Below are 23,654 nucleotides of genomic sequence, written 5' to 3' on the forward strand. Positions count from 1 at the left end.
TGGAGCCATTATACCAGGGCTGAATCTGAGCCATTGTATTTGGCTTTCCAAATATGCCAGAGAATGTTTCATTCCCTTCCTCCACACCTGCATGAAAATGGATTCATTTTATTGTAAATATGAAAATGTTTCTATAATATTATTGTTGTTCATTGTTTGGATTACAGTAGCACCTAAATGCCCCCAAATCAGGGACTGGGGTCCCTTTGTTCATGGTGTCTTCCACGCTTACTAGGCTTACTAGGTTATTAGTAGATTGTAAGACAAGAGACGAGAGATGGATCCAACAACTACATGAGAACAGGAATAATCTATATTGAGCTTTAGAACCTTCCAGCACCCTCACCTATTTTTTCCTTCATCGTCTAAACTTTGGGCCAACTTTTGACTTTATTACAATATAGAACAAATGTCATCTTTGTCATAAAACCATTCACTGGACATTGAAGCATGCCCCCTGTAACAGTATGTTTAGCGTGAATCTTTACTGCTCCAAGATTTAAGCTCCTCATACTCGGTGAAATTCTCCCCTGTGCAGCACATTAACACACAGCCTAGGCACCAGTAAAATCTCATTACATCCTCAAAATAGGGCTTAAGGCACATATGGTGCACAGGCCTTATACTGGCCCCTCAGCAGAGGGGTAATTTTCACCCACTCTGAGTAAGCACACTTTGCCCTTGAAATCGGAATTCCCCATCTCAGCTTGATGGTTTTTTCTAGGGCTTTGCCCAGTCTAATTTTAAACCTTTCAAGTGATGGGGTTTCAACCATTTCACTTGGGAAATGAATTGCACTGTTTGTTATTATTTAAGCTCCAGCAATGTGCTCAAGGCACAAAATAAAAACAGGTTCAGTGTCCAAGAACTTATAAGTCTGACACACAGGATACACCAAGGAAGCCAGAATAGGGAGTTAAAGGCTGTGTGTTCTGATAGATGGGGCACTGGACTCAGAGTTAAGGTCTGGGTTTTGCTCCCAACTCTGCCACTCATCTGTTGTGTGACCTCTGGCTAATCACTTCCCCTCTGTTTCACCGACTAGCCTTTATCTGTTTTGTCTATTTAAATTGTAAGCTCTTTGGGGAAGGGACTGCCTCTTAATATAGAATTGTCCAATGCCCAGAGTCACAGAGCTCTGATCATGGTAGGGGCCTGTAGGCATTACTATAGTACAAATGATTAATAATAACTTAAAGCCACTAATGCAGTATATGTAGCTTTTTTGCTTCAAGGCAACCTGTCTGCATTTTGTGTTTTGTTTCAGAAACAGAATGTTAGAGCTATTTGCTGTGCTCTCTCTCTAATGTTTGTTTTATGTGGAGACTTTATATTTGTTCTTTCCTTGTTTTCCTTCATCTGAAATAAAAGACATCTAGACTGAAAATGGTATTTTCTATTAATTATCCTATTCTTTTAAACATTCTATTTGTATCTCAAATATCACTATATTTTTTTCTACATATGCAGACAAAATTTCCATTTCCCCCTCTATTTTAGACATAGGTTGCACCTCAACATAAATTGAAAGAAACGTCCCTTTCCTTTACTTTGGAAACTTTTGTCACACTGTGGCTTAAGATTCTTCTCCCAAGGACAGTACCAAAGATGGCATCTCAAGATAAGGAATGTAAATTACAGCTTTGCATAATCCCAGCTAATTCTCAATTATTCTTGGGGGGGAGGGGAACATATTTGTCATAATTCTGCCTCTTGGAGTCTGTTCTGATAAATGTTTGGTCACAGATGTTCGACAAGTCTCTTAGAGACAAGTGTTTCTGATTATCCCTCAAAATTATAATAAGGACATTCGGGCTACTTAACTTTCTTGCTCTCCCAATGGCAGTGGAAGAAGTTTCTGATCTCATTTGTTTTCACTTCCTGATTTGACTCCTGCCCTTGTGTCATTCCTCCCCCTTTTCAGGCAGACCAATATGACACTAGGCACCCTGTATTCACACCCTACACACTACTGTGGTAAATATTTGTACACAATCTGCCTCGTGAGGTCTCAGATGAAAGTTAATAACACGCTGTTTATTAATATCATTGTAAAATGCATATGTTAATGTTATATGTGAAGTTATGAATTCCCTCTGTCTGATGTTACTAGAACATGTTTAAAACAAGATAGAGTAGCCTAGTTAAAGGCAAAAAAGAGATTTGTCCTAGACAAAAGACTGTGGGTTTACCTCAATTTACACATTAGCTATAAACAAAGCTATCAAGCTAAATCAGTGGGTGTTATCCTGATCCTGAACTCAAGAGACAGAGAATTAACATGCTTCTGGTACCCCAGAGAGACACAGGAAGCCTTCCTGACTTGACAAACAAAAACAATAACTTTGGAGATATAAGGAACAGAGGGAGACTCCATCTTTATCCTTCACCTTAGGAGACAAACAGACCAAGCAGTTTGACCTCTATGATGGGCCCAGGCCAGGCTAGCCAGTAAAAAGCTGGAAAGGAGACTGTGGGTGAGAGAAACCATCTTGAACAGAGACTGTAATTTGCTAGGTTAAGTTTTACACTTTTAGATGTGTGTTTTCACTTTTACTTGCTTGTAACCATTGCTACCTCTCTCTCTTATTTGGTATCACTTAACCCATGCTATTTTGTTAATAAACTTGCCTTAGTTTTACTGTAAACCAATTCAGTGCTGTATTTGAAGGGAAGAGTGTATTTACCCTAGTTAAATTAATAAACTGTGAGGTACAGGGCAACTTAATAGCTTCAGTGACTGCACAGTGATAGGGGCTGCACATTTCAGAGAAACATCTCATAGGAGATTGGGGACTGGAGTTCACAAATTGTTACCTCCTAGGCGAGGTTTGGGCCAGGAGGGCCTTGAGGAGTTTTCTAGTGAGGAAGATAGACTGGTGTGGCAGGGAGCTTACTCGCCAGCAAAACTTATTCTTGCTGAGGCAGGGAGGTAACACAGCGTGCTCAAGCTCACTGCGTATCCCCAGCAGCATGTTACAATTGACTCTGTACACTTTGGCCTTCCCCGCAGCAGCGTAATTTTTTTAAATATTCTTTGTGCACCACCTAAAAACCCCAAGTGTGATGGATGGGCTTATTGTTTTGAATTCGTCTGTTGCATCCTTGAGATAGAAGCTGTGCAGAACATGGAAATGAGCTGTATTACTTTTTTATAAATGTTATATTATATATATCTATATCTATATCTCTGTGGGTTTGGTGGCTAAGGTATTGCTGGTTAAAAGGTAGCTAAACCCTGCAGGAGTCTACTAATAATGGTTATATACAGAATTCAATTCCCTGGCTCTCAAAGGATCAGTACTAGGAATCCACTGGGTGAAGAGGAGAAACTCTCTGGAGAAACGCATAAACTAGTTTAGTTGCCCTGCTCAGAACACTAGGGGATCTTCTGGCATGAACTCTGAACAAAGGGATATTAGAATGGATAAAAAGACTACCTTAAGGTGGCTTCAGGGAAGAGAAATGCTGGCTGGGGACTGCTGAAACATGATGGTGCAGTCAAAATGTGAGGTGAGCCATAGAGTCTCACTCCGAGAGATGTATTTCAGTGTCATATAGGAGAGTTATAAAAGAATCACCTACTTACTGGGGACTCAGTTTACAGATACCTATAGTTCAACCTCAGAGATGGAATTACAATGATGGATCACTGCAGAAGACAAAACTCAGACTTAGTCAGACATCTAGCAGAGCTCCTTGCATGTTTAAATATAAAATGTGAAAATCAAACACCTTGACTTTCATGGTAAGCTCTTTGGGGCAGTAGCCATTTTTTATGTGTACAGACACAGTGCTTAGCACAATGGGGTCCCAATCCCTGACTAGGACTGATACGTGCTATCACAATTCGAATACAATAATTGTTTAGCACAGCATGCTGAATTACTCTCAAGCAGTCAAAAGTATGAGGAGAAATCGGCGTATTTGGAATTCATTGACAGCTGCACACTGGTACGCCTGGGTTCTCCTCCGAGCTGTGATTCTCTGGGTTCTGTTCTCAGCTTTGTGCCATTGACTCACTGAGTTACCTTGGGCGAATCACTTAACCACCTTGTGCCTCAGTTTCCTATCTGTAAAATAAGAATACCCACATCACGAAAGTTTAAGGCTGATTGAAAACCCATTGATTTTAATAGGCTTGGGATCAGGCCGTTAGTAAGTAGTTAACATTTGTAAAGGATTATATCAGTGCCATGTATTATTATTTTATATGCATATGAATGGTATGAGAGGTGGTTACCATTAAAAAGTCAGCATTTTGCAATAGTTACCACACAGAGCAGTCTATGAGATGCCATAGCTCTTTCCTATATTTAGAAAAGGAAAAACTGTAGTAACTATGTAGCTATGGACTGGCTTATTAATATTCACAAATTCTATGTATATGTTAAAACTTTTCACTTAGACATGAAAATGTTGAATCACCTGAAGCTTAATCAAAATGGCTCATTTTAGCATCAAATGTGTAAAACACTATTATAGGTGTGGACAGCTCCTGTCACTTGGGTTCAGGACAGCTAAGAAGGGATGTGACAGATGTTGTGGGCAAGAAGATTCTTCTCCTCAATTCCCCCCAAATAAAAATGTTGAGCCTTTGATGAGCTAAATAAATAATTAACCACAGAGCTAGAACAGAATCACCTCAGTCTTATAACAGTCTGGAAACTAATTCTGATTTCACTTCCGTCAGTGTAACACTGGTTTTGATGGAGTTGCACCTGAGTAACACTGCAGTGACTGAGATCAGAATCAAGCCCTTTGACTTTTTGTTCAGCTCCCGAGGCAGAGCTCAGAGGGACCATAGTAAGGTACTAATTCTTGATACACATCCCCCAAAGTTGCCAATAGTTACACTTCAAAACAAGGGCTAGTACAGTTGGGTTTAAATATTTGGAAAACCGGAGAAATGTGCCAACAGCCCTGCAGACAGAAGTCTTCTCTATCTGCCTGCCTTTCTTATACTGGTTCTTAAACTGGTGACCATCGCTGCAGTATCAGAGTCCTCCGTCCACAGACAGCTGCCATGGGTAGCAGTAAGGCAAGCTTCCCCTACTGTACGCTGTGTGCTTAGAATTGTCTCCTCTGGGGATAAGAGCGGAGTTCAGTCTGTGGCCCATTCAGTCTTGGGCCTTGCTGCTGTGACTGACAAGGGAACCCCCCAAGAGAGTTGGTTCTTGTAAAGTGGACACTTGCCATTATGAACTGGACTGAGGTTCCAACAACTCATTTCACACAAGCCACTGAACAAACACTAGATGGTAACAGCTTCTTGTCACTAGCAATCTGGAGACCACTTTGATGATGCTGAGGTTTGGGCTTTCCCTGGATTCATATATGTGCTTATTTATTTTGGCAATATCTACCAATCACCTGTTAAATGCAGTGATTCCATTGCTGACATAATAATGCAGCATTTACCATCTCTGAGGTATTTCCCCATCTTTTTTTCTCTTCCTTTCATATTTCTTTTTAGTACTGCAGAACAAGCCAGTCTGCATCCTTTTCTAGGCATGAGACAAAACTTGTGTGGAGAGGGGAAAAAAAATAACGCTAAGATCTAACAGATATGTCACTGTGAAGCACCATAATATGGCATTTAATACCCCAGAAGACCCTCAGCAAACCCTCAGCACACTAAAGCGCCACTGGAAATTAGCCCAAACCACTTTTTGAGCTGCTTTGAAGCAACCTCCAGAGGTCCCCGGCAGGCTTCCTCCTGTCCTCATGTATGGGGATCTCGTTTCACCTCAAGGATGAGATTCCAGGAAAGGCACATTATTATTATTTTATAAACTTACTACCTCCGCCTGTCAAGGTGAAATGATGAATAGTGTGTCTTCATCTTGTTGGCTCTAGGTTTTTAGACTGTTAGTCCCTCATCAACTACTTTTGTCAGCAGTTCCTTTGTCTGACGCTTAGATGTTGGAAGTTGAATGGTTAAGGGGAGAATCCTCTGATGCAAGTCAGGGCCACACAGTGCAATGGGATTGGTGCACATCAACTCTGGATGGAGGGGAATAGTGAAAAGGTCCCTCCATGCTAGCTATGGGTGCTAGAGGATAGCTTGGTGGCTAGGCACCATGGCAGGTCCTGGGGACCATGGGGACACTCAGGTGGGCTAGAAAAGGGAAGAGGCACAGCCAATTGGTCCACAACTATACAGAGCCACTGTCCACATCCACCACATATAGAGTGGTCTGGCCTGAAAGAAGGATTCCATCCCTCTATCACTTGTGGAACTCCTCTGTGCAAAGCCACTTGCACATGATTTGCTTAGAAGAGAAAATAACATAGCTTGACTAACTATAGCCAGTGCACCTCGCCTGTGATCTTAGGTAAACAGAGTCAGGCATGCTCAGGCCTTGGATGAGAGACCTCCATGGAGTAAGCACATGTCACACAAAATGGTGTTAGTAATTTGGGTGCTGGCACTCTTTTCTGGTGCATTGCCACTAGCTGGTCCTGAGGGTGCTATGCTGTTGGATGATTGCAATGCACCATCAAGTTTCTACATATTTTCGGTATTCTAAAGCACCCATCATCCTAGTCTCTAAGTGCTTGTTATTAACAATCCATCATATGCAAGTATAGATATATTAGTCTCGTTGTGCTGTGGAAATTCCTCCTCAGTTAATTACTTCCTGCCTAGCTACACGTTTCCGTAATTGCAATTGCTGAAGTTATTCTTTGCTTTTGAATTTTAAAACATTGATGCATTGGGTTTCTGGTGCAGAGTTGCTGCTATGACCTAACAGAGATGTGGCTGGATGCAGGGCCGGCTCTAGCAATTTCACCGCCCCAAGCACGGTGGCACGCCACGGGGGGCACTCTGCCACATGCCACTCACTGGTCCACCGGAGCGGCCTGCCGCCCTCCTGGCAACCGGCAGAGCGCCTCCCGCGCCATGCCGCCCCAAGCACGCGCTTGGCGTGCTGGTGCTTGGAGCCGGCCCTGGCTGGGTGTCAGTGATTGGTTTTAGTGAGCTCTCTTCTCCTAGCCTGTAAAATGTTTGCAATGAAAGGAGCTATGTAAATGTAAAGCATTACCACATTGTTAAAGTAATCCAATCCACTCCACTATTGTTTAAACAGGAGAGAGATGTGGAGCCATTTATTCATATTTTACAGCTTAAACTGCCAGTTAGATAGGTAAGTAGATAGAAAGAAAGAAAGAAAGAAAAAGTGTTCAGGACTGTATACAATAAATTTTTCAGTCCTGAATGTATAGGTTAGAGTGCAATGCTACAGAAATCCATAATTTATATTGTTGTATATATCACCCTTTATATTAAATACTGCAAAGTAAAACAGGCCTAAAATCTATCATAAATGTAATGGTTGTGGAGTGTTTTTAAAACGCATGTATTTTAAGCAGGAGTACTGTGTCAGTTTCAAGATAACTGCACCTGTATTCCCCTCCCGCAGTCCACCAAGGTCACCCACTATAACTACAGACTTCCGGCTCCCAGTCATCGCCTCCCTTAGGTAGAGACCTGCATCTCTCTTCCTCCTGACTTGGGTTTTTCCAGGCTGCACTATATTGACTACACTATGATATTCCCAGCAAACCAGACTGCCTAAACAGGCCAGTGGCTGTGCTTTGCTTTCTCCCCAGAGGCTAGGAACAGCATAATAGCCCACAATTATAAGTTACCACACAGCTCTTCCTAAGCACATTTATTCTTCAGGTGAAAACATTACAAAGAAAACAAATTAAAACAACAAGTGCTCCTAAACCCATGCTAACAGATTACCAGAGATCACCCATCAGTCTTACGGGGCCCTGGTAGGTCAGGTTCTTTTAACCCTTCCGCAAGGGTTCCCCTCCCCCACCCCACCCACTTGGACAGAAGGTCCTGTATATTTGCTGGATCAGAAGGAAGGCCCTGAGTCAGTTCAAACTCAGACTATTTATCCAGAAGTCCTTACTTTGTCAGTTGGTCTCTAGAGAATCTAATCTGAACTAGTATATGCAAGCCTCCCCAAGCAGTGATACCTCTGTAGGGACAGGGTTACAACATGACTGATTTGCCTTAATACTCACCCATTGCTTTTGGTTCCTGGAGGAGCAGGCAGCCTTCCCCCCATGGAGTGGAACACAACCATACATAAACCATGGAACAGTGGACCACAAAGATACTGCAGGAGGATGCAATATCTGTCACCTCTCCCCATTCTAGAGGTTACATTACAATCTCAGCCCAGAGTAATATGTAACTCAGTACATTAAGTGTTTTCAGGGATATTGCAGGAAGTTGCCATATGTGTCACATCATCATTGCTTTAATCCAAAATACATCCAGCAAGCTAAATGTGGCCTGAAGTTCTACAGCAATACTTGAAAATATTTTCCTCTTTTGTAGTAGTGGTAATAGTTAATATATTTGTCATAAATAGACAGCTAAGGGTTAATGTTTCTTTCACCTGTAAAGGGTTAACAAAGGGAACCAAACACCTGACCAGAGGATCAATCAGGAAACTCAGGGAGGGAATGTTGGGTCTGAGTCTTTTGTCTGTCTCTCGGCTATGGGAGGCTTCTTTCTATCTTCAAGCTTCTAATCTTCAGTTTTCAAAGTTGTGAGTACAAAGGTAGCAAAACAATAGGCTTTTATATGTTTTGTTATTTACATGTGTGTAGTTTGCTGGAATGTTTAAATTGTATCTCTTTTTGAATAAGGCTGTTTATTCATATTTTTCTTTTAAGTAATAGCCCTGTGTATTGTCAACTTAATGCAGAGATCATATGTTCATGTGTTTTTTTTTCTTTTTATATAAAGCTTTCTTTTAAGACTTGTTTGAGTTTTTTCTCTCTGGGTAGGCTAAGGAACGAAGGGGAGGGAATTCTCTTTGTGTTAGATCTACGGAGGGTAAGCTCTGCAGCACCAGGGAATTGGTGGGAGGGGGGAAGAGAGATAGAATCATTTCTGTTTCCTTGTATTTGGGGTTTGTCTCTTTGTGGAATATAGAGGAGACATGCTTCTTGGTATTGTGATGTAAAGAGATTGCATCAGTACTCTCAGGTTAGCCCAGAGAGGAAAGTCTGGGTGGGAGAGAGAGGGGGAAGGGAAGTGGGTTATTTCCCTTTGTGGTAAGACTCAAGGCTTCTGAGTCTTGGGGTTCCCCAGGGAAGGGTTTGGGGAGACCAGAGGGAGCCAAAACCCTGGAATTTTTGGATGGTGGCAGCGAGATCAAATCTGAGCTGGTAATTAAGCTTAGAGGGGTTCATGCAAGCACCCAGATTTCTGGACGCTAAGGTCCAGATTTGGGAAAGATGCTTATGATAATATTACATTAGGATGGTGCCCAAAGTCTCAAATCAGAATTGCGGTTCCCATTGTTCAGGGTGCTGCACTAACATAGAAAAGAACCCAAGTCTCCCAAGGTCTAGGCTAGCGCTTTAACTGCTGTGTCTGGGTAGGGCACTGCTCTGGAAAGCTGGGTTCTAGTTCCAGCTCTGCCATTGCGCTGGGTAAATCCTTTCCTTCTCTGTACTTTTATTTGCCCTCTCTCTCTCTGTTGGCTGAGTGTAAGCTCTTCAGGACAGGGCCTTGTGCCTGATCTCGGCTCAGTGCACTAGATTCTACTGTAATACAAAACTGCATAATGGTTCCTCCGATCTAAGTTTGCTTTAGTAATGAAGCACATTTAAATGTGCTTCATGTTGTGTGCATGCGTGTGGGGAAGGACCAGACTGCTGAACACAGAATCACATAGATTTCAAAATGTCCCCACAGTCACCTGGCTTCTGCCCTTGTAATTTCCACTGGCTCTCTCTGATATGACAATTACGAAAATTCAAGCTCACTTTTCAAATAATTAGCTGTCAGAACGGAAGCAAGCAGCAGCACGAGCTGCAGCTACCTTAGCTCACCCTGGCTGCTGCACGGAACACCGTCGGGGGCACTGAAGCCCCAAAGCAACAATTATTTCCATCCCACTTCCAGCCAGCAGGTGCCATTCTGCTTGTTTATGGGGATATAGAGGATTTCCAGCAGAAGGGGGATGCCAGTTTCACAGGAGAGAAGGAAGGAGGGGAAGTATAGAAAGCAAAGAGAACCAGAGCTATAATTATTCTTACAGTTAAAAATGTTAATTTGGTAGGAACTAGAAAAGGAATTGTGAGCAACCCATGTGGCTCTCCGAATCTATACAGCCTGTGTTCTTGGATGCTCTATGTGTCAAAGAGGTCTTTGCTAGTTTACATGCTATTGGGATACTTAGATAGCAGAGCTTCTCACAGCATTCCCTACTTTACTATTCTTATGTATATAATGCAATAGGGGAGTGTTGTGCTTTGTGATGTCAAGAAGAGCTCTGTATAAGCACTTCTCTCTCAAACACACAGCAATAGAAGTTGACCCAATAAAAAATATTACCTCACCCACCTTGTCTCTCTAACATCATGGGACTGACACAGCCACAGCGCCACTGCATACAACACCTGGCAGATGTGAGACAAGGGGCCAGATCCTCAGCTGGGGTAAATCAGTGCAGCTCCATTGGCTTCAGTGGAGTAACACCGATTTACACCAGCTGAGGATTGGGCCCAAAGTCTCTGCCCTTGTAAGGTGTTGATCAGCTTTAGAGGTGGGGGACAGAGGAAAAGAAAAAAGATAGAAAAGATGTGTCTTGAGACCATTTTATTTAATTTCTCTGGCATCCCGTATTTCTCTCCTCATTTGCTCTGCTTGATAAAGACATTCAGGTGAAAACTTAGGTCTTTTCTTCCTAAGACTTCTGCCATTTCTACTGGCATATTCCCCACCTGACATCACAATTCCCCCTTTTGTGCCATTGTCTCAACAGCTTCAAGCTGTGGCCATAACAAGGTTGTTACGAATCCAAGCTGGGAGAACTGTGAAGGACAGGAGACTGGGCGTCCGGATTCCTGTGTTCTTTGACGCTGCATTGGCCCAAGTCATAAAGCCAGTCAAGTCCCTTAAGCTCTCTTGCCTTAGCTTACATAATTTAAATATGTGTATGACACAGATTACCTAGGGAGGTTGGTTGTAAAATCCCCATAATGGCAGTGGGGAGGGAGGGGTTAAGAAAAGATTAGACAACACCTGTCTAGGCATACTTAATACTTGTCTCAGTGCAGGAGGATGGACTAGATGACCTCGAGAGGTCCCTGTCAGTCTTACATTTCTATTATTTCTGTGTTTGACTATAATAAGCAAGTGGAACTGAAGAACTCCTAAATGTGTACTGCAATCCACAGTAAAAAGTATCTCTAACTAGGCTAGTGCTAGTAACCTCTACTGGATAGATGTTTTCTGTTGCTTATCAAATGGCATAACAGTAATATGAGGCGTGGAAGTGGAGAAAGAAGATCTGGTTTCCTCAGGAATCTAGTGTGATATGGCACCCAGGGTCTCAGGAATGCAAGCAGAGTTCAGGCTGCTACTTCTCAAACGCCAGAGCCATAGCATGCAACACTGGTCACTTGGCATATTTCATAAAGATCTCTTTCCTCCAAGTCTGCCTATCTGCTGCATTTATTTATTGCTAATGAAATGCCACGCAACAGAGATCTTGTGTCCAACAACAAAAAAACCCAAACATAACATAAATGTTAATTAATTAAAACACTTAACAAAAAGGGAGGAGAGAACTTCACATTATTTGCTTCCCTTGTAAGATGATGCACCTCCCTCCCCACTGATTTAGTTGGGGATTGGTCCTGCTTTGAGCAGGGGGGTTGGACTAGATGACCTCCTGAGGGCCCTTCCAACTGGGTATTCTATGATTGGTTACTGTTGCATCTTTCCATCTGCCTTTCTCTATCCACTGTCTGTTGCCATAATTCACTTTGGAGGGCAAAGTGATCCAGGAGACATTAAGAACAATGTATCCCATGCTGAAGGACAGGGCTGGCTCTACTGTTTTTGCTGCCCCAAGCAGTGCACCGAATTGCCGCCACTGACCGTGGGGGCAGTCCGTGTGCCGTTAAGGCGGCACACACATTTCCCCAGCGGCGGCAATTTGGCGGCAGCTTCTGTCTTCAGCCAGAAAACAGAAGCTGCGCCGGCACGGACAGCTGAACATAGAAGCTGCTGCCGAATTGCCGCCGCCACGGAAATGCGAGTGCCGCCCTAATGGCGCACAGACTGCCCCCGCTGTCCACGGTGGCAATTTGGCGCACTGCTTGGGGGCAAAAACACACGGACTGCTGCCCCTTGCAGACTGCCGCCCCAAGCATCTGCTTGGAGTGCTGGTGCCTGGAGCCAGCCCTGCCAAAGGAGTCTATCCCAAGGGTGAGATGCCTGAATGGTCCAGAGACAGAAGAGGGGAACCATGAGATAGTTATGTGATTATAGATCCATCCGCCCCCCAAACATCCCACTGCAAATGTGTCCTGCGACTGTCCATAAAGCAGCAAAGAACTCCTTGAAACCTTCCCCCATCTTCCCTCCTTTTTTCTGTGCTACTCCCTACAGTATCCAAGTGTGGGAAAAGCCCAAGTGTATATGGGCTGCAGGCACAGGCAGCAACCTGCTAGGCCAAGCTTTGTTTCCCTGCTCCTGTGGCACCAGCTGGCCATGACAACACATGGCAGCCTCATGGCTCCAATAATTAATGGCCTCCAAACAGCATGTATCTGAGTGGGGAAATGGAGAGTTGGGGGGAGGGGGTCTATAAGAAAAAGAGGACCAAAAAAGGAAAATCATTAAATGGAAAAAGAAAGCAGAAAGCGAGAGGAAGACAAAACAAAAACCAAGACCAGTGAAGCAGAAGCAGAAGAGGCCACGCAAGAGAGACAGACAGCTTTTGTTCTAATCAAAATATAACTCCACCAATTGACACCAACAGAACTAACAGCAGTCAAGATAAAAGGAAACGACAGTGGTCACTGCATCCAGGCACGGAGTAATAAGCTAATGGTGCCCATCTGCCAATCTGTCACAAAGCAGGGCTATGACATACAACCTGTGTGTCAAGCTCTCTTTAAATACTACCACACTTGCAAGGTGGCAGGTAGCTGAGTGGAGAGCCAAAGAAGAGACTTTTTAGTTATTTACAAATGCCGTTGACACACAGGAGATTTGGCACAATGATCACAGTGATGCAGAAAGGGCGGCATGTGGTATCTTACATCAGGGAAGGCAGGTTGCTCTTTAAATGCCAGAGGTAATGCCTAAGATCATCACTGCAAATTAAGGCTGATCAGGTCACCATGTCTGTAAACACAAGCACTGTGCAATATCCTTACCTAGGTACCAGTTCACTCTTTCAACCTTCTCCTTATCACTCCAAGGCAGTAGAACACAGGTTACTGTTGACCTTGACCTAGATGTACTGCAGCTGTGCATCAGAGGCCTGATCCTGTGTTCATTGAAATCTATAGGATTTTTTGCTGTTGATTTCAATGGGAGCAGAATCAGGCCCCAGGCAGAAATTACAGGAGCACGTACAGATTACTGGGCTGCCACTTCCATTAGTCCTAATAACGCCAGCACTAATGAATCAAGAGCTGAGATTCGGATTTTGATAACCTTTTTGCTCCATTCAGTCAGGAGAGTTGATGGGAAACATTTCTCATTATTTCCCAGGTCTTTTAATTTTCATAAGGTCATTGGAAACCTGCTATCCCATTTGCACAGCCTGCAACATGTGCAGAGTGACCCTGAGAAGACAGCGGAGACCTACAGGCCAGAAGAAAGGCATATCGTGATCAGTGTTGTATGCAATTGTCATTGAGATCAATCAATAGTTTTAACTTACAATAAGGATGGAGTCCCTCACTCTTTCTGTTTGAAAATGAATTTAATGTTAATGAAAAGGGCTGAGCGAACAACGCAGCAAACTTGGCCTCAATGCATATAGCATTCACAGCAGCAAGGCAAGCTTCCTCCTTTCAGAGCCCTGCCAATGCGCATCAACCCTGTCTATATCTTTTAGATGATTACAAAGTGCCTGTCGCTGTGTTATTTAAACACTGAAATATTGTTTAGCATTTACACAATACTTTATATAGTCCAAATACTGTACAAAAAATATATTTTCTAGGCTTTACTACCATGTTCATGATTATGACATGTGAGTACCTATTAAAGAAGAGCTAACTAATATTAGCAAATAAACTATGAGAAGTAGAACGGGCCAATAGACAGGTTACTGAACTGGAGCTCAGGAGGCCTGGGTTTGGTTCCTATCTCTTGCACTGATGTGCTGTATGACCTCAGGCAAGTCACTTCACCTTGCTATGCCTCAGTTCTCCTCTCTGTAAAGTGTGGATAATGACACTTACCTTCCTTCATTAAAGGCTTTGAAATCTATGGACAAAAAGTGCTAGGTACAATTAATTCCTCCTCACAGTGTCTTTTGTCAGATAGAAAGCAAAGATCATTGTCTCCATTTTACAGATGGGGAAGCTGAGGCACAGAGCAGCAAAGTGACTTGTCTAAAGCCACTCACCAGGTTGGCAGCAGAGCCATTATTAGAATTCAGGACTCTGACTTCTAGGCCTCTGCTCATTCCTTCAGGCCATGCTGAAGGGACCATTTCTGACATCTTCCACTCCTTCTATTCTTACCACATCACCCAGTCCCCTCCAGTCTAACCATTAGATGGTATTTCTTGCATCATTTTTATTTTTTCTGGACAGTCTTTTCTTCATAATCATCATCAGACAGTCTACATGGCTAGCTCTTGCATTAAAAGACAATTTTCAGGCCCACCTGTTTTCACAGCTGCTGCCTCAGACCTCCAGGGAAATCAAGAACTTAAACACCACTAGGCCTTACCTCTAGAGCTGGTCCTCAGGGGAAATTGGGACTATCATATGTTGATCCCTTCTCTTCCTAATATTCTACTGCTACTTAGTTTATTATTCCCCTTTCAGTTTACCCAGTTTCACCTGGTGGTGAAACCCAAGGTGAACACCAGTTCTACATTACGTTAGCCAAAGCAAAGCAAATAATGTCCATCTAGTAATTGATCTGATTAATTTAACATATTTTTGTTTGGATAAAATATATGATCAGATTGTGATTTCCTCAGATTTATTCGGTATTTGAATTTTTCTACATTTTTTACTCTATGGATTTGATTTCCAGTATTCAAATTCTGAGCTGTGTCACTGAGTTGTGAGCAGCCCGATACATCACATGGTAATGTTTCTGTTTCTTGATTGGCTGAGCACATAAGAACTTCTGGCTCAAGTACTTGCATGTGTTAATTTAAAATTCGGTTTCTACAAACGTTGGCATTTGCCATTTGAAATCAAAGATGAATGCAACAGGGATGTGAGAATGAACAGAGTGAAAAGGTCAAGTGAGCACTCACCAGATATTATAGTAGCTATCAGCAGGCAGGTGAGGATTCAGCCTAAAAGCAAACACCTTTTGCTTTTGGGGAGTGCCTCCTGTGACTCTATGGGTGCCCCAACTCCCACTGAAGTCAGGCCCAAAGATAATATCACAACCATCGTCATAGACAAAAAATGCATAGCCCCTGTGTTTTGACAAGGGATTTCCCATTAGGTACAATTTAGCCCAGTACACCTGCTATTGCGGTCTTTGCAGCACAAGGCAGAAAGGAGTGGTTTCTAAAGATTATTTGTTTTTATCACTAGCGTAAACACACTACATCAATCTTACATTCTTTCTTCCCACAGAAGAGAAAAGCAATAACACAGTTATTTTTCCTATTTTGTTAAGGCATTTCCTACTACTTTTTTAACACCTCAAATTTACAGCGTCTTTCCTTTTCATGTGCTTGCTTCCCCCCTGATTTATTCCTGTTTTATACCAATGGAATGCCACTGAAATCAAAACTGGTGTAAAGCTTGAGTAGCACTGTTGGTTTATCAGGCCCTACATTTTTGGAGTGACGTTATGAGTCTGGTTCTTCTTTCCATGAACATTGGTGTAAATTATAAAAAGCTCTAGTAACAACATCAGTGACAGAAGTGTAAAACTGGTGTAAGTGAGAGAAGAATAAAGCCCCAATATGGTTAAAGGTGCCAGATTGAAGAACTCAACGGATATCACTTATTCCTTGGAATAAGTAGAACACGGGCTGCAGACAGACAGGACAAGCTTTAATCTACACCACTTCCCTCCATACCAGAATGCTTCAAACCTGATCCTGGTTGAGGGTGGCGGAGTGGCAGGTGGGGACCTCTACATGTGGGAAAGGAATTTAATTTTCAAGCGAAGTAATTTTTGCCTTCTTTTGCAAGAGTACCAACAAGGGTGTCAACTGCAATGGTGATTTTTTCCCCCCAACATGGATGCCAATTAACTATTAAATGGTCCAGTCAGAACCTAGATACTGTAGTGATCAGTACTGTATACAGGTAGATAGATTAGATAGACAGACCTACCAAATAGTAAGGAATTTTTGTCACCAGCATATTGGGTCAGATTCAAACCAGTGACATAACAATGACAGGCTACATCATCCATTATTAACCCAATCTCCTTCCCCCCACATGCCCATCATCTCAAGTTTCAAAGGAAAAACTGGCAGTCACATTTACCTGTAAATTAGAACTTCATCATCTGAGCAGTTATATTGCAGCTGATACATTTTAACCCTGGGGGCTGACTTGCTCACTGTCCACTTGACCAAAGCTGAGGTAGTTGTCACCTCTGACACCAAGACAGTCCTTTCTGGTGGACCTTTCGTCTCCCCTCGATTGGGCTTGCTGGAGCTCGTGATGTCAGAAAGCCTGGATTTGGGTGGGGCAGCTCGGCCTGTACCGTTGCTGAGGTGTGGAAGCTGCACGATCGAGAGCTCAATGGTCGCAGTCGATTCTCCAGCAGCATTGGCTGCGATGCACGTAAAAGTTCCATAATCCTTGGATGTCGTGATAACGATATCTAAAGTACCATTATCGTAGACTGCTGTCCTCGAAGAATTCCCAATGAGTCGGTCATCTGGAGCCACCCAGTGAATGACTGGGGATGGGTCCCCGATGGCTTTACATTTTAATGTGGCAGTTTGCCCTTCTAAAACCAGCAACTTGTGAGTATGCTGGGTTATGAGAGGTGGCTCACAAACAAATTCCTCTTCCCGTACATACCAAAAGTATCTTCCCTTTAGATTTGGCGGGGAAGCACAAGTTTCCATATCATCATCTCTTTCAAGCCGCCTTAACCACAGCAGCTCACAGTTACAATGCAGCGGGTTGCCTCCAAAGCTAAGAGACAGAGGTGGAGAAAATGGAGTTGCTTCTAATGGAGATATTTGGGACCTGGCAAATATGGGATCTGGGGGGAGCTTTTGAAGTCTGTTAGAGGTTAGATCCAGTCTGGCCAATTTCTGAAGATCTGCAAACGTCCCCTCTGTAATATAATCTATCAGGTTATGATCCAAGCTAATCTGGTGCAGGTTTACCATCTTCCTTATAGATTCCCAGGGAATGCCTTGGAGGTTATTGTAGGAAAGATCCAAGTCTTCCAACGTCACCAGAAAATCCTCAAAGGCTTCATCTGAGATGCTGCTCAGCTGGTTGTTATTTATTATCAAGTGCTGAAGGTTAATTAAGCCTCTCAAAATATCCTCTCCAATGTTGGGTAGCCTATTGCTGTCCAAATGCAAAGACCGAAGGCTTTCTAGATCAGCGAAGGAGTAGGGCTGAATGTAAGTGATCGTATTCCTGGACAAAGTGAGGTCAACAAGGCCAGACATGTTGGCAAAGTCCTGTCGGCTGATGTTAATAATGAAGTTACCCCCGAGTCGGAGTTCAACAGTCCTTCGGTCTATGTCTAATGGTACAAAAAGGAGGCCCTTGGAGGGACACAGAGTCCCCAGCGACTCTGAGAGGTTCTGACACACACAGTATTTGGGACAAGCATTGACCGCAACTGCCATTCCAAACACCAGGATGCTGCAGAGCAATTTTTCCATGGTAAATCACGCAGCAGTACCTGCAAGAAAGGAAGAATTACAATTGAGTCAGCAGCCTTTCCAGTCATGCTTTTTAGCTAATATCTTCCCCAAAGAACCAGCTCAAGTGCAGCTTCTCCCAGTCATGTGGGAGAAGCTGGGATTGGACAATAGGCGATGAATCACTTGAAACTGCCCTGTTCTGTTCGTTCCCTCTTAATCATCTGACAGTGGTAACTGTCAGAAGACAGGATACTGGGCTAGATGGACTATTAATTTGACCCAGTATGGGTCAATTTCTCCCCCATAAAACACTTTTTTTTCCCTTTTTCTTTCAGATTCTGATGGTAATGTTTCAAATTGGAGTGGAATAGAAGTTATCCAAAATGACCATTCATATTTACAGACATTATGGTTTATGTCTGCTCATGAGTTTTGATGACTAATTGCTCTTTAGCTATATGGTAACATAACAAGGTTTACAGTTAAATATTAGGTAGCAGGATGAGGACATAACCTATCGCTGGGCAGTGCTCTCAGTTAAAATCAGCGTGACTTCAGTGGAAATTATGCATACTTCTCTGAGGGCAGAAGGTGTCCACTAGTAATTACACGTCCCTACATAATAATGTGGAGTTAAACTTAGGGTCAAAAGTTACAATGTAGAGGATAAAAATAGCCACATATTTCTCCTTCAGTTATATAATAATTATAGTGTAATTATCTGGCCAGTCCATGGGGGAGGCTAGTTTATCCCCTTCCATGGCTAAACCCATTGGACGCAGCTCAGGGCGAGGAAGTCTCCTTTAAAACTCACTGCATGGAGATTCCCTTCAACCTCACCATGCCATCTCACCCAGACGTCACCCCCATGGAAAAGGCTGCAGAGTCCAATGTAGCAGATCTCCAGGGATCTGTAGGACATCTGTGCTGGCTCTGGCCTGTAGCAAACCTCCCACAGGGTCTGAATGGAATAATGTGCATCCTCCCTGACCTGTCCATTCCCCCTTGGCCAGCCAGTCTCTACTCTCTTCCCCTGTGCAGATTCTAGACCCACAGAATGGTCTTTGTGGAGACTTGAAGAGGGGGAGCGGTGCTGTGGAGACAGTTAAGTGCCCTTCCATGCAGGAAAGGAGAGAACCACATGCATAGATTCCCCTCCACATGCAGAACTTGTTGGGGGGAAACTATCTGGACCTTGGTAATTAACATGGGCAAAGTTTACCATATAAGTAAAAACGGGATCTGAGACATTGGTGCCTTGAAATTTAAAGTGTTTCTAGAGTATCTAAATTATACAGTAGCTAGAACTTGATTTCTATTCTAAAACACTTCATAGACTCATTCCGAATTTCTACGTAGACCTAATCGCTTTCTCTCTTCTCCTGTCCCCTGCCCTCTTTTCACATTCATAGTCTAGAATCATCTTCCTTTCTATCCCTTTGGTCTGTTGATGTCAGTGCCTTCTCCCCTTCATCTTCTGTTGTCCCTAACATCTTTCTTGTCTCTCCTTGCCTCATTGCTTCCATCTCTTTCTCAAATCTCATGTGCAAACATATCTGGCCATCTTGATCTGCTAGAAGCATTAATTCAAAGAACAAACAAAACACACTTAGAGGGGATTGATTCAGAGGGCTAGATCATGCCTGGAACCACATGCCTCTGCAGGGGAGTAAAAACACCCCCAGATCCCTGCATGGACTATCTAATCCTTGGGTCTGGATGCACAGGCTATATGCCTGCCTACTCCCTTCATTCCTCCTCACCCCATAGCTAGGGAGGGATAAGAAGTGGGCAATTCTCCCTCTACCCCAGGCCCAGAGGCAAGGGGGAAGATGGGAGGGAACTGTTTCTCCGAGAGGTGTCCATGAACTGTGAAGTCACCCAGGGGTTAACTCCCAGGGAGGTGAAGTTTACACACCTGTCCCTTGCTCGGGGCTATTCCTTAAAGCACAAGCCAGCCCTAAATCACTGATGAGAGGAGTTCACCTCCATTTGACCTTCATCACTTCTACTACATAACCTCACACCACTATTTGTGACCGTAGGAGCATGTAGCACCCCTTCCTGATCACAAAGATGCCTCATGCTTTCAGTACTCTTTAGTAGCATCCTTTGATAAGGAAACCTTATAAAATAAGAAAGAAGACATACTCATGCTATATTGGTTCCATTTACAGGCCCACGTTTCCAAGGTGGCTTCATCTGATTTAATGAGGAGACATCTCAGAGGTTTGCTTTTGGTAAGTGATTGAAGTATTTATCTCCACCCCTGCATCTCATCATCTTTTATACTGAGTAACATCAAGCCCTGTGTTACATTGTCTGCTCTGAAGGAAGAAGTAAACAAGCTTAACCAAGGAGGGAAGAGTCCACTCTGAAACATTTACCTAGAGTAATTCTGACCCTACATATTTGTAGGTGATAAATAAATCATCTGGGTCTAAAAATGGCTTGGAGAGATGTTACCACTTCATACGCTGCAATTTCACACAGCACCCTACAGAGAGTTGCAGTGATTATTAGCACTGGAATGCCATTCACCCCTGAGGAACCATCTGACACCAGGAACACTTTTCAACAAATACAGCTAACTATGTATTTATATCTACTTCATCCAACAGCTGAAAAGACCATTGTCCACCTGTTATATCATAATGCAAAGACGAGATCCAGGTTGGTTAATAATCCTCTGGCATAGGAAACCAAAGTCTATCACATTGATGAATGTTTTCCAATTCTTGCTCAGAGAAACAGCTTCTGCTCCCATTACAGTCAATGAGAATTAGGGACCAGAATCATTTGTTATCATGGGCTGCTTTCATTGTTTGTATAACAGGACTCAAATCCTGACCACTTGGGTGCTAAAGCATTGGGAGGCGTTGCCAAATTATTAACTGGGTGAAGTACATTCCAACTATCTTGTATCTATGCAGATTTTATTCTACTCTCATCGCCATGGTATCTGAATAACTGAGCTTCTCCTTAAATTGTTTCTGCAGTTTCAACCGCGTACAGATTCTTCTGCCCTAAATTGTAATACACTGTTCATGTGCACCAAAAACAGCTGTTGTCCTCTGCCTAGAGGTGGCTGCATTTCACTAGTGGGAAAAGTTATTCTGGTATACTGCCTAATACAGCATGTATACCAGTAGAGGAAGAAAGGAGCTATACAAATGTAAAAGTATACCATGTGCTGAGCTGTACACAGTTGGGAATTTTGAGGGAGGTGTGACGGGGAGGGGGCATTGGGATTTTTTTCTTTAAAGACGGGGTTGATCAGCGATGTTAGGATACTAGCATTTATATAATATTATTTTATGGGGGAAGGATTGAAGCATCAGTAATTGCTGAGCTTTACAAACAAACATGAGTGAGAGTTTTTTTAAAAAGGACTCAATTCGTGTCTTTTTGCCTTATATATTAAATAAGGAACTAATAGTTAAAAGAGGTTTGTTAAGACTTAGCAACTATGTTATTGATGCAAATCTATGGCATAGTTAGCAAAGCTCTATAAATATCCTTTATATTATCATCAGTTGCTAGTTTTCTACAAACAATAGGCTTTTTGAACCTTAATCATAATTGTGCTGTGAGGTCTTAATTTTGTATATTGCCCTACCAGCTGAAACAATAAACAAAAAGCAGCTTAAAAAACAATTTTGGGGAAAGATCAATACAGTTAATTAATAATAAGCCCTTCCCCAGCTTCTCTCTTGCCCCACATCTCCAATCCCCAAACATATATTTGAAAATATAAATGAGCACTTCGGAGCAAAGTTTCCTTTAAGTATCCCAATTACCTAACTGCCTTTTTTCCTTTCTGTTTTGGATGCTGCTAAATATCATAGCAATTTTGGGAGACAGTTGACTGAGAGCATCAGAGTGAAAAAGGTTTGCAAAAACAGGGGCAGGAACAGAACTTAATTATGGAAAACAGGCATTGATACACAGAGAGGAGGCTGTAAACAGGAGCTTCTAAATAGCAATGCAAACCCCAATGGGGAAACCATCTGTGGAAGATTTGACAGCTCATCTGCTGTGTGTTTATGTGTTTGAGAGAGAGAGAGAGAGAACGCAAATGCTTTTACCAGCAGAAGGATCAATAGCATCTTTAGCAGGAGTGGCATATCATGGCAGCTGTCATTCTGACTGTAGTATGCTATTTGGAAGTATGACTGTGTTAGTTATTTTCAGTAGAAAGTCCCAGCCATTGTGACATATCACCAGCACTGGTATTTTGGTACCATAGACTTCCTTGTGATGCTCTACCTTAGAGCCCATTTATGTAATTTTTACCAAATAGTACCTTACCCATACGAATAGCCTCAAAGACTTCAGTGGAGCTGCTTGTGAGAGAACAGTGAGTACTCATCAATGATAGTGGCAGATTGGGCTCTTAATGATGAGCCGCTAAGCTGGAGCCCAGTGCATTAGCGTTCATTCAGTTGTGTGCTGGCTAATGGAGCTTAGACTGCTCTTGCAACAGCAAGGCCCAGCAACAAGCTTGTAGGATTTCAGGACATGTGCATTTGCTCTCTGCTGAGCCCTAGGAATCCATGGTACATGCAAGCTTTTTTATTCAGGTTCTGTATGAGGCTAGAAAGTTAGTCAGTTAAGGTATGGATGAGGCTCCTCAAGGACAGAACGTTGTGGGGTTTCCAGTGCAGTTTCTTCCGCCATGCCTTAGGTTTTTCCCACAGGAGGAATGGAGACTTCCAGCCCAATGTTTGGATGAAAATTCAAAAGTATGAACAGTATCCAAAGCTTATTGAAGATCTCCCAAGATCTAGACTCTCTTGTGATGCCCTTGGTACTTCCTGGTTTCAGACGGAATGGGTATAACAATGAGAACTCCCTTTTTCATGAGATATGGCGATTCCACTTCTGGCAAGAAATGGGTTTGGGTAAACTAATAACCACCCCAAATCAGGAGCAGCAGAAGGCCCCTAAAAGTGGGAGGGCCACAGGTGCCCAAACCATGGCCCTGCCCCACCACGCTGCCTCTTCCCCTCAAGACCCTGCCGCCCCACTCTCTCCTCTCAGCCCCACTGCTCGCTCGCCCTTATGGACAGTAAAAAGGAGAGGCATGGCCCCCTGGTTGCACATTCTGGTACCTGTGCCCCAAACTCTAAAACCTAGATTGATCCTCCCACACTATATATAGATTTTGGGATTCCATTTCCAGTAACATTAGATAGATTCAATCAATCTAATCTTACTGGAAGTGGAATCCCAAAATCTATATATATATTGGAGGTGTCAGTTTAGGCTTTGGGCAAAATTTGGCCTGGCTCTTATTTTACTCAAGCCTGTTTGCTTATCCAAAAGGTGCAGACCTCAAATATCCTATAACCCCCAGCTCCACTCATATCCAGCAGCAACCATTTCACAGAATGTTGATGGGATCCTGGTGATATCTCCCTCCACTGATTTACATGTAATAGATATCCGTCAGCCAGCCAAAAGGGCAGCCTCAACTGCAAGTCTGTAAATCTGGCAAAGTTCCTGTCTCAGCACAGGATGAAAAATAACCTCTTTAGTACTCTTACGACATGACTCAGTATGAATTAATGTGAGCACAAGGCATATAAACCTTAGTGTTTTGTATTCAGAATTCCCTTATAAAGACAACTCTTGAGATTTGGCATCTCATTTTAGGACTGTCTCCAAGGCACTTGTTAATTCTATATTCATTGAGTTTTGCATAGAAATTCCAATCACCTTTGCATACAGTGGCACCAGTTCATTACGAGGTAACTGCCTATTCATAGCTGTGGCTATTGTATACATGTAAAAAGAGAGATGGAGGGA

At 42.9% G+C, this 23,654-nt stretch overlaps 1 protein-coding gene across 1 annotated transcript in view; it reads right to left on the bottom strand.

Annotated features, from left to right (window-relative positions):
- LRFN2 (leucine rich repeat and fibronectin type III domain containing 2) overlaps positions 1 to 23,654 on the bottom strand; it is a 219,182-nt gene that overhangs the window by 38,038 nt on the left and 157,490 nt on the right. The window contains exon 2 of the mRNA XM_032790200.2: positions 16,489 to 17,881. Within this exon, the coding sequence (XP_032646091.1) occupies positions 16,489 to 17,861 (1,373 nt within the window). The 5' untranslated portion in view covers positions 17,862 to 17,881. The remainder of the gene's footprint in view (positions 1 to 16,488; positions 17,882 to 23,654) is intronic.

Source organism: Chelonoidis abingdonii, chromosome 3, assembly GCF_003597395.2.
Source record: "Chelonoidis abingdonii isolate Lonesome George chromosome 3, CheloAbing_2.0, whole genome shotgun sequence".
NCBI lineage: Eukaryota > Metazoa > Chordata > Testudines > Testudinidae > Chelonoidis > Chelonoidis abingdonii.